The sequence below is a fragment of the Muscardinus avellanarius genome (genome assembly GCF_963383645.1).
Source record: "Muscardinus avellanarius genome assembly, chromosome: 11".
Lineage (NCBI taxonomy): Eukaryota > Metazoa > Chordata > Mammalia > Rodentia > Gliridae > Muscardinus > Muscardinus avellanarius.
In genome coordinates, this window is record NC_137797.1 from 18,882,647 (window position 1) to 18,894,807 (window position 12,161).

The following is a 12,161-nucleotide window of genomic DNA, read 5'->3' on the forward strand; positions in this document are numbered from 1 at the left end:
GAGAGGTAGAAAGCATGGTAGATTACATATTAGACTCATGCTTCCTTGGTCAGTTGAGTTTATTCAACACATTTATCATTTTGCAAAGGAAATGAGATGAGGCTAAGAATCAAATAGTTTTTGAAAACTCAAGTATAGCCTCAGGCCTCCAAAGCTCACAGACAGAAAGCAGCCTTGGAAGGGTCTGAGGAAATTGATGTGATCCTAACATAAGACTGTTAAAACTGATTTGAGCCGGCTGTGGTGGTGCATGTTTGTAATTCCAGTACTTGGGAAGCTGAGACAGGAAAATCACAGGTTTGCAGGCCAGCCTCAGCTACCTAGTGAGGCCTTCGGCAACTCAGTGAGACCCTGTTTCAAACACAGTAAATAAAAATAGGGCTGGGGGTGTAGCTTGGAGGTAGAATGCCCCTAGGTTCAATCCCCAGTACTGCAAACAAACGAATGAAACAAAAATATGGATTTTCTAGGATTCCAGACTTGGGAAAAAATACTGTTAATTTTAATTTTAATGAGGAGTAACAGTGTCAACAAAGAAAGCATCACTAATTTGAGTGGAAGCAAAAATTTTAAAAGCATCTATTTATAACTTATTTCTATACTTAATACAACTATTAATTATAACTCAAAAAAAGGCACAAATAGTTTACCCTAGCTCCTGGATGGAAGATCCTTCAAATTGTCCACATGCTATAAATCTCAAATTGCAACTAGATAGGGGTTGGAGTTTTGCTCTTTAATGACCGAATGACTATCTATAAATCACCCACTAGTTATGTATCCACATCAGCCCTCACTTTATTCTTCCAGCAGATAATGCAATTACTTTCTAAGGTCATAGATTCCTTCTTCAACTTGTCTACGGTATCTAGAGAACTCTATTTTCAGTCCAATAAGCTCTAAACACTCTCTCTTCAACAAACAATACCATTCCCCAATACCTGCCAATAAAACAAACTTCTTTAGGGAAAAATGCAACAACTTCAAAAGAAAGCAAATACAATTTTCACTTTCTTCAAATTACAAACACTGTATGATTTCTTTTTTTTCTTTTCTTTTTTGGTGGTATTGGGGTTCCTGGAAACCCTTCTACCTCTGGGCTACACTCCCAGACCTAGTTTTATATTTTTATTTGGAAACAGGGTCTCCTAAGCCAGCGCGCGCGGCTGGCTTCGAACCTGCACGATCCTCCTGTCTCTGCCTCCCAAGAGCGGGGATTACAAGCGTGCGCCACCACGCCCGGCCACCGTATGATTTCTTAAACATAATATATGAGAATTCATTTGAAAGAATTCTGGATTTCTATTTAGAAATGGCATACTCAAGTACAATATTTGTTCTTACCATAATATCCACATAGCTACCTAACAAAAGATAACTGCAGTGATTTTATCCATAAAAATGTAAACAATAAAAATAACTCCTAGCCGGGCGTGGTAGCACACGCTTGTAATCCCAGCATTTGGAAGGCTGAGACTGGAGGATCACAGTGTGCGGACAACCTCAGCTACCTAGGACCTCCGCAACTCAGTGAGACACTGTTTCAAAAAAAAAAAAAAAAAAAAAGAAAGAAAGAAAGAAAAAAATAGGGCTATGAGTGTGGCTCAGAAGAATGTCCCTGGGTTCCATCTCCAGTACTGCAGCCAAAGAAAGAAAGGAGAAAGAAAGAAAGGAAGCAAAAAGACTATAGAATAGGGCTGAGAGTATAGCTCAAAGGTAGAATGCCCCTGGGTTCCATCCCCAGTACTGCAAAAAAATATATTAAAAAAAAACTTCTAGGGTATTTGCTAGACTCAGAAAAACAGATGGTGCACACTACAATATTATAACTCAAACCCTCAAGTGGAGAGCAGCTTTCCCCGCCCATACCAGTGTCCTCGACGTTCCAGCCATAGTTGCGAGAGTCTCGTAGGGCTTGTCCTAACAAAGCTGCTTGGTGCATCAGTTTTTTAGGTATGCAGCCCACATTCACACATGTTCCTCCAAGACCTGTAACAACATTGATAAATTAGTTTACATCCTGCTTTACAGAATTTCCAAGAATAAAAAATCAATTATTACAATTCAATGAGATATTTTGTGAAATGTGGCAAATACTACTCATAAATTTATTCCTAAATCTCATTAAATTTCTAAGTTTAAAGAGCTTTATATAGTGAACACAGTAATATCATCCTAAAATAGTTTATTTCTCAACTTCTCATATACTTACAAGATTCAAAATTATTTGATTATTGGTAACAATGCCAGAAACTTGAAACTTCACTATGTGTACACAACCTTGTACTTGCCAGTCAATCTACATACAGAACTCGTAACAGAGTGGATATGCTGAGCATGGCTGAACTGTAGTAGGTCTGAAACGATACTGAAATTTATTTCTGTGCTTTTTCTTTTTTTAAGGTACTGGGGATGGAACCCAGAGGAATTCTACCTCTGAGCTATACCTCCAGCACTATTTTTTATTCTTTATTTTGAAACAGGGTCTCATGAGTTGCAAAGAGCCTCATTAAGTAGATGAGGGTGGTGTCTGTGAACCGTGATCATCCTTATGTGCTCCCCACCCCCCCACCCCCGCCCCGTGGTGCTGGGGATGAAATCCAGGGACCTTCTACCTCTGGGCTATACTCCCAGACATATTTTCTATTTTATTTGGAAACAGGGTCTCACTAAGTTGCTGAGAGCCTCACTGAGTAGCTGAGGCTGGCTTCGAACCTGTGTGATCCTCCTGTCTCAGCCTCCCAAGCGCGGGGATTACAAGCATGTGCCACCAGGCCCGGCTTCGTGCATTTTTTTAAGGAGGTAGTCTATAGCTTTTACGCAATTCTCCAAAGGGCTCATGTCCCATTTTCCTCCTCCAAAAAGGCCCAGCATCCTAAGCTTAAACAACATTGTGAAAGCTTGTTTTTAGTAGACTAAGACACAGGCAGGTGGAGAGGAAGACAAAGTGGCAGGAGGCAGACTGCGAGATGGCAGTGGACCTCACAGCTCAAAGGCATGTCCCTCTAGAGTCCGGCCAGGGTCGGTGGAGCGCCAGACCCACAGGGCAGGGGACTTACCTAGCACAGAGCTGACACTTGACAGGTATTTGTCGAATGGATGAATTGGAACTGTGCCACCGCCTTATCTGACCTGTCACATCCCTCTCCTGCCTTAAACTCCACAATGGCTTCTCACTTTGCTACAAAGCGCTGCAATGTGGCCGGCCTTCCTCTCCAGGCATACTCCTTTAGCTTCTACTGCCCATGCCGCAGCACTGGGGGGCACCCTCCCAGGCTCTTACAGGCACGATCCCTCAGGAGGTGAAGAGAAGCTGCCTGCAGACTCTCCTCAGCCTCCGCAGAGTTGGCTTGCTCTCCGCTCTAGGACTCCTAAATGCCACCTCTTCAGAGCCTTCCTCCATCTTCTCCAAGTTGTTGTTGTTGTTGTTTTTGCAAGTCTGGGGATGGAACCCAGGGGCATTCAACCTCCCGGGCTATACCCCCTGCCCTATATTTTTTTATTCTTTATTTTGAAACCGGGTCTCACTGAGTTGCAGAGGGCCTCACTGAGTAGCTGAGGCTGTCCACGAACCGCGATCCTCAGCCTCCCGAATGCTGGGATCACACGCGTGCCCACCACGCCCGGCTCTCTAAGTCATTTATGATCTTCTCTTTCCTTTAGTCAGCCCCTCTATCCCTCTGCATCACTTTTTCAGTACCACTTAACAATTTACTTATCTTTTTTGTCTCCACACCAGAATATAAGTTCCAAAAGGGGAAGATCTTTCATACAATGTTCACTGCTATATCCCTAGGATCCTGGGTCTTAAGTGACCAATAAATATTTGTTGAACAAATGAACAATTACTGTATATTTCACCAAAACCCAGGAACAGCAAGGATTATCCATTAAAGTATTTGATTCTATTTTGTTGCTTACAAGAGACGGATTTAAAACAAAGTTTTAAAGTGTTTCATTTTCAGTTATTGAGTCCCTAAATATCTGCTATAAATCAGCTTGTGTATAAGTTTGCACTGTTTTGACTGTGCCAAAGAACGTTTTTTTTTTTTTTGGGGGGGGGGGTCTGGGGATGGAACCCAGGAGCATTCTACTTCCAAGCTAAACCCCAGCCCTATTTTTTATTCTTTATTTTGAGACAGGGTCTCACTAAGTTGTGTAGGGCCTCACTAAGTAGTTGAGACTGTCTGTGAACTGCGATCCTCCTGTCTCAGCCTCCCCAATGCTGGAATTACAAGCGTGCGCCACCACACCTGGCTAGAACCTTAATTTTTAAGCATTTAACCTGAGTCCATTTGAACTTATATCATATGGAAGAGCTACGCTATTGGATTTTAGAAGCCATTTAGATCATTGTTAGAGGGAACACCTGCTCCTACAAATTCATTTCTAAAATGCTTTAGAAGCTTACCCCATCTAGTTCCAAGAGGAGTTGGAGTGACAAAATCTAAGACCATAATCTTCTTGCCATATTTGGCTGCTTCCTGGAAAGAAAAAGTTATTAAAATGAGTTTAAAAAGTTACCTTAATAGACTGGAAATGGTCTAACATTCATGCTATTTTTATTAAGCTTATATAATGCCCCAGACATAACCAGTTACTGATACCTGGAAATTTCATATACCATGACTCCAAAGTAAAAATTTAGCTTTAAAATTTTGCAGATTAGTTATAAAATTGTTACAATAGGCTAGAAACCTTAGAATCCTTAATTTCACCCAAACAATAACAGATTAAGCAATAATCTGCAAATAAATGAATGAATAAATAAATAAATATGGCCACTTGAAACAAGTAGATAAATGGTACAGCTTTCAGCCCTTGACCCAACTTGGATCTTACAGTCTTTTTTTTAATGGTACTGGAGATGAAATCCAGGAGCTTTCTATCTCTGGGCTATACTCCCAGACCTATTTTATATTTTATTTGGAAACAGTCTCACTAACTTGCTGAGAGCCTTCCTGCTGAGGGTGGCTTCGAACCTGCGCGATCCTCCTGTCACAGGAGGATCCAAGTGCTAGGATTACAAGTGTGCGCCACCACGCCTGGCGAACCTTACAGTCTTTAAAAGCATTTCTAAGTTCTTCCCACTTTGGTTTCTAAGGAAGAATACTAGAAAGGTTTTTTTTTTTTTTTTTCCTTCTAAAACTGTCAGATTTCCTAAAATGTTCATTTAAGAAGCCCATGAAAAAGTTGATGGTAGCCAGGCATGGTGACGCACACTTGCAATCTCAGCATTCGGGACGCTGAGACAGGAGGATCACAGTTCATGGACAACTTCAGCTGCTTAGTGAGGCCCTTTGCAACTCAGTGAGACCCTGTTTCAAAATAAAGAATAAAAAATAGGGCTGGGGGTGTAGCTCGGAGGTAGAATGTCCCTGGGTTCCATCCCCAGTGCTGCAGGGGAAAAAAAAAAAAAGTGGATGGTATCTATGCAAATCTATTTTAGGAGAGCAAAGACAACGATCAGCCTTATTTTGTATGGCACTATCTTCCCAGGGAAAAGCTGATGTACAGGCAACTAGACCTCCACAGTCGAGGGGGCTGAGCCGTGCGTCTCTCACTAGAGTAAAACATAACACATTAGGCACTGTCCCCGAGTACTCTCAATGCGGGGCTCCATGCTACACATGGGCCTGCTCCTAATTTGGGCATGTTCATGTGAACCCACCTTTACTGACTGACCACAGCTACAGCTTAGGGAAATAAATACTGTTCATCTTCTTTTTGTGTGTGTGGTATTGGGATGGAACCCAGGGGCATTCTACCTCCGAACTACACCCCAGCCCAATTTTTTTCTTATTCTTTATTTTGAAACAGGGTCTCACTGAGTTGCAAAGGGCCTCACTAAGTAGCTGAGGCTGTCAGTGAACCACGATCCTCCTGTCTCAGCCTCCCAAATGCTGGGATTACAAGCGTGCACCACCATGCCAAACTCAACCGTTCATCTTTTAAAGATCCTGTTGGGAAGAATGGCAGGCCTAAGGGCTCCTCACATGGTCAGTATACCTGACAGGACCAGCAGCCCTCACTCCTAACCTTTCCTTATCTACACAACCTCTTCCCAGTCATGTCCAGGACACAGAGCTGGTAATTAATCTCTTGGGCCACCTCATATGCAGAAGAGGCCAATCATTTTTGCTAAGTAAGTTTAGGAAACCTAACTGTTCTTTATTCTTCCATTGACAACAGAAAGGGTTATAAAGAAGTTAGACATCAGAGAGGAAATATCAAATAATAGTATTACAAAGATAAAAAATGTATTTGTTTAATTTTTAAACATTTTCACAGAACACCCTTATTGAGAATGAAAAAACAATCACACTTATAATAAATAAAATTGTGTTCCAAAACACTGGGACCTCTAATTTTTTTTTATATCAAGAACATATATTTTAGTTCGGAAAAAATCATTTACAAAGTGGCCCCTTAACATGTCCAGCCCAAATTAATGTGAAAACACAAGAGTTAATATCAAATAAATTCCACAGAGAACTTGGAGAACTCTGTTAGGGATGGGAACATTCTAACCACAATTCAGATAACACGTTAACACAAAGAATCTTGCCTTCGCAGCTGCCAGTCCTCCTGAGCCTCCCCCAATGATGATCAGGTCAAAGTCATAGGACTCAGGAAGATCCTCTGACCCATTCATTTTTACTGTCTGTTGAAGTCCACTTTCATGATAAGCCTAAAGAAAAACAATGAAAAGTAACTTAAAAGCAGCAATGTCCAAAATCTTTAAGAAAATCTTTCTTTAAAGGAAAGCAAAAGAATCTTCAAAGAAAATCTGTTATTTGACTGAAAGCTTATAAATGAGAACATCCAGCTTCCTTCCTTCAAGTGGTGATCAGCACTTGCTTTCTTTTAGGTCATGATCCCTGATGACTGGGTTGTGATACCTTCTCACACCACCCATCTACTTTGATGTATTCACATAGTACTTCCACATATGGAAGGTCCTGAGCACAACAAAATCACTTCAGGCCTAAGCTAAGTTTGATCATCAGCCCTTTTTTTCCTAGAATTTTTAAACTGTTATAAGTTGTTTTTAATCCTTTGTGATTTGTTCTATTTTTGATATGTAAGCATTTACATGGCTCAAAAATCACACCGCTGTGAAAGGTAGACTGAGAGATCTCATGCCCATTCTCTTCCTCTCCCATTCCCACTTCTCCTGTATTTGTGGCTGTTTGCCTAATTAAGCTTTTAAAATTATTTGTACAGTATAGTTTTAATGGAGCCATCAATATAGCAATCATCTTTACTTTCTAAGTCAAAGGTAGAGCTAAGATAGAGGCCTAATAAAGTAGGGGTATTTAATTAAAATTAATCTCAATCTAGCTATTTTAAAGTCAGTCAAGCCCGGAAGTAAAGTCAGTCAAATACTTAAAAACTTTTCTACCCTGGTTATCTGAAGCATTAAAAATCTTAAAGTTCAGCCAAACACAATGGTACACACCTATAATCTCAATACTTGGGGGGCTGAGATAGGAGAGTCACAGGTTTGAGGCCAGTCAGGCAGGGAAACTTAAGGGGACTCTGTTTCAAAACAGAAAGGCTGGTGGGGGGCAGAGGTAGAATCCTCCTGGGGATTGATTGATTTCCCCCTATACAACAATAAAAATTTAGAAGTTCAGGGGGAAATCATTTACATTTACTTCAATGTCAAGGTCTCTGCTTTTGTTGGCATTTTGTTTTTCCAGTGGAACCCAAGAACCTAATATATGATGTGCTAGGCAAGAACTCTACTACTGCGTGCCATGCCCAGCCCTTGCAAGGCATTGTAAATAAGTACAATTCCATTAAATTCACTCTTATGCTTGAAGTCTCCTGTATTATTATTTTTTGGTGGTACCTGTGCGATCCTCCTGTTTCAGTCTCCCAAGTGCAGGGAATACAAGCATGTGCTACCGCACCCAGCTACTGTATTATTTTTAGAATTTAGTTTCCATATACTTGGCACGCAACGGGCTTATAAAATTAAGGTATTTGACTTTCAATTTAAAAAAACTCTATCATGCCACTAGTTTTTATTTCATATTGGTTTGGAATGCTGTTTTGGTGATATATTTAATACTACTTTCTATTAAAATAAAAATCTGATCCAGGCACAGTGATACATGACTGTAATTCCAGAATTTGGGAGGCAGGAAGATCACAGGTTCACAGACAGCATCAGCAACTTAGGGAGGCCCTTTGCAACTTAGTGAGATCCTGTTTCAAAATAAAAAAATAAAATGGGGTTGGGGTATAGCTCAGAGGTAGAATGCTCCTGGGTTCAATCCCCAGTACAATAAATAAATAAATAAATACCATGATTGAAAAAGTTAACAAGCAAAACAAAATGGTTTTTTTCAATCAAGCTTTAATCTTAATAGCTAAAAAGCCGCCAAACTTACCGGCCCAGACTGCACATTTTTCTCCTGCCTACAATCAGGTGTAGGGGATGAAAGGCAGGAATTGGGGTGAGCAGAACAAGATTCTTGGGATGTGGAAGGGGGTGCAGTGGAGGCACGTGGAGGAGGCGGCACAGCCCTGTGGGTGTTCCTCAGCGGCACTACAGGAGCGCAAGGTGGCCCAGAGACTACAGAGAGAACACCTGGAACCCAGCAACAGCAGGGACAAGGCCTCATCACCCTGACAGTCTGCACAAAAGGGCTCAGGTGAGAGGCTGGTACACACAGCCAGTATTCATCAACTGGCATTATGGCTGAGGCTCCACCTTCAAAGCAGGGCACTGCAGGGGAAAAACAAGGTGGTAATAATACCATTCAGATCAAAGGACAGAATGAGCTTCAGATAACTAGTGTCATTCCCTCGTTGATCTCAAAGAGCATGAGGATAACTTGTTTTAAAAGGGTTAGCAAATAAACAGACTAGAGATTCTTGAAAAATGATTAAATCCCAACCTCATTTTATCTGCATATATTAACAAAAATGGTTGAGAGAATACAATTATCGAATGTCTAAATGAAAATCATCAGTTCTTCCATCATACCTGGTAGAATAGAAGAAAATATGGTCTCATGCTGAAAATTTGTACCACTTGCTCACCAATATTTATAAATATGTTTACTACTAAAATTCTGTATCTGACCTAAGTTCTTAAAATTCAGGCTTACAGTCAAATGATATAGAGCCGGGTTGGTGGTACACACCTGTAATCCCAGCATTTGGGAGGCTGAGAGGGAGGTTCAAGGACCATCCTCAGCTATTTAGTGAGGCCCTCTGCAACTCAGTGAGACCAGGTTTCAAAATAAAGAATAAAAAATAGGGCGGGGGGAGGGGGAGTTATCTTGGAGGTAGAATGCCCTTGGGTTCCATCCCCAGTACGGCCAAAAAGAAAAGTCAAATGATATCAATCTGTGCACAGATTTTTACAAAGAAAGCACTGAGTGAACCTCAACATTTTTAACTCTAGCAAGGTAAAGTTGGTGAGTCATAAAAAATGAAAACACTCAGCTGACCAGAGAACTGAACATTATATTTTTAAGTTTTAACTGAATTTAAAATTGTTATTATTGGTCATTCAGTTCCAAGTAAATGGTATCTCACCTGAAATATAAGTAAGACAGATGGCATAAGACCATGACTCTAGGCTGCATACACAAGAGACAGTGCCCTTTCCAAGGACCACCACTACCAACAATGGCTGCGGACTTTTTGGGCTGATACGCTAGTTCAAAACCTGTTATTCTGCCAGGCGTGGCAGCACATGCTTATAATCTCTGCACTTGGCAGGTGGAGACAGGATTGCGCAGGTTTAAGCCAGCCATGCTGGCTTAAGAGACCCTGTTTCCAAATAAAAATGAATGAATGAATGAATGAATAAATAAATAAATAATAATAGGTCTGGGAGTGTAGGCAGGAGGTAGAAGGGTTTCCAGGAACCCCAGTACCACCACCACCACCACCACCACCTCCACCACCACCACCACACACACACAAAAAAAAACCATTATTCGTAGAACCCCTCAATAATAGAAAATTATTTAGGACCCCAAAGAACTTTGTTAATATGGATTTTTTTTTTTTTTGCAATACTGGGGATTGAACCCAGGGGCTTTCTACCTCTGAGCTACACCCCTAGTCCTATTTTCTATTCTTTAGTTTGAAACAGGGTCTCATTGAGTTGCAAAAGTAGCTGAGGCTGTCCTTGAACAGTGATCCTCCTGTCTCAGCCTCCCAAATGCTAGTATTACAAGCATGTGCCATCATACCCGGCTTGTCAATGAAGATCTTATCCATTAACAATGACTACATTAGCAACTGAAGCATTAAAGGTAGTTATTAACGTAGTATGGCCAGGTGTGATGTACACCTGTAATCCCAGTGCTTGGAGGTTAACAGGATCTAGGTTTGAGACCAACCTAAGCAACTTGGCAAGAACCATTTCCAAATAAATGTGCTGGGGAGGAATGTAGCTCACAGATAAAATGTCCCTGGGTTTAATCCCCAGTACCTAAATAGATAAATAAATAAATACCCATATATGTTAACACGAATATTATTAAAATATAAATTTCTAAATTAGTGAATGGTATTTTAAAAAGTCTTCACATTCTTTCTAATGTTTGGTTTAACAAACAAGAACTCATTGTCTATTTTTCTCCATGTGATCTGCTCCAATATCACCTGTCATGTAACCTCTGAAAAACTCCATGGCGACTTGCAAGAGACTTAAGAGTGAAAAAGGCAAATAGCATCCTATGAAAACAACTTCCACCTCGAAGTCTCCCTGGAAGGGCCCAGATCAAACTAAGAGCCACACTACGATCGATATCCATGTAGCTATGCGACACCTTGCCCTCATCCAACTGCTGAGGTGAAGGGAGAAGGTGCTGGTAGGAATGAATCCCTTAAGTTACTAACTTTCTGCTTCCTGTAGAAAGGAAACTACCTGGAGATAAATCAAGCCAAGTCTGGAGTGTGTATTACAGGTGTCCCCTGAACTCTACTATACCTATTCCACCTGAAATCACCTTTTCCTACAAATCCTGGTCCAATATATAGACACACATTTTTTAATTTAACATATATATATATATATATATATATATATATATATATATATATATATATATATATATATATTACCCCTCTAAAACATTCCCTTGGGGCGCCAGGCTTGTAATCCCAGCATTCGGGAGGTAGAGACCAGAGGATCACAGACAGCCTCAGCCACTTAGCGAGGACCTTTGCAACTCAGTGAGACCCCAATTCACAATAAAAAAGACTCACAAAACTAGGGCTGGGGGTGTAGCTTGGAGGTACAATGCCTCTGGGTTCCATCTCCTGTACCACCACCACCAAAAAAAAAAAAAAAAAAAATCTTCTTGGGACCAGGACCTGGGAGATCTTTTAGCAACACTCTAAAACTCAAAACAAGGCCCATTTTTTCCATCAAGTTTCCCCTCAAGTTCCCAAAAAACATTTTGTTTCTTTCCTGCAAATCCAGTAACACACTTTGTCAAGGCACTTAGCACAGACTGTTATTATTCACTCTCTTTGAATATTCTTTCCCCACTTTAGCCCCTCATTTCCCTAAAGATCTAACTGGAAGCTCATCCTTGACAGTCAGCTGAACTGGAAGCTCCTCCTGTGGAATACCACTGCCACCACCACACCATCCCACCAACTGGACAGGCACTTCATCTTGTCCTTCCCCTTTGCATCCTTAGCCAGTACATGTACAAGATATTCAAAGGCATTTTTAGAACATAGTTGAGACCCTGTTTCCAAATAAAGAATAAAAACTAGGGCTGGGCTGCCAGGCGTGGTGGCGCACCCTTGTAATTCCACCATTCAGGAGGCGGAGACCAGAGGATCACGGTTCACAGACAGCCTCAGCTATTTGGTGAGGCCCTTCCCAACAAAGTGTGATACTGTTTAAAAAAAAAAAAAAAGACTAAAAAAAGTAGGACGGAGGGTATACTTCAGAGGTACAGTGCCCCTGGGTTCCATCCCTGGTAAAAATAAAATAAAATAAAATAAAATAAAATAAAATAAATAGGGCTGGGGTTGCAGCTTGGAGGTAGAATGCCCCTGATTTCAATCCCCAGTACCACAAAAAATAATAATAATAAACAATAAAAGCATTTTTAGAATCAAAGTCATGAAAACTAGTTCCAGTTCTGTTATGTACACCAAGAGGCTGG

The 12,161-nt window shown here is 40.8% G+C and overlaps 1 protein-coding gene across 2 annotated transcripts in view; it reads right to left on the reverse strand.

Annotated features, from left to right (window-relative positions):
* TXNRD1 (thioredoxin reductase 1) overlaps window positions 1–8,708 on the reverse strand; it is a gene marked incomplete at both ends in the record, with an annotated part of 30,932 nt that extends 22,224 nt beyond the window's left edge. Inside the window, 4 exons of one of the 2 annotated variants that reach the window (XM_080705066.1) lie at window positions 1,870–1,989; window positions 4,412–4,484; window positions 6,569–6,691; window positions 8,403–8,708. In XM_080705066.1, the coding sequence (XP_080561192.1) occupies window positions 1,870–1,989; window positions 4,412–4,484; window positions 6,569–6,691; window positions 8,403–8,708 (622 nt within the window). The remainder of the gene's footprint in view (window positions 1–1,869; window positions 1,990–4,411; window positions 4,485–6,568; window positions 6,692–8,402) is intronic. The other variant, XM_080705067.1, reaches the window with a different exon arrangement.
* Between the last annotated feature and the right edge of the window lie 3,453 nt (window positions 8,709–12,161).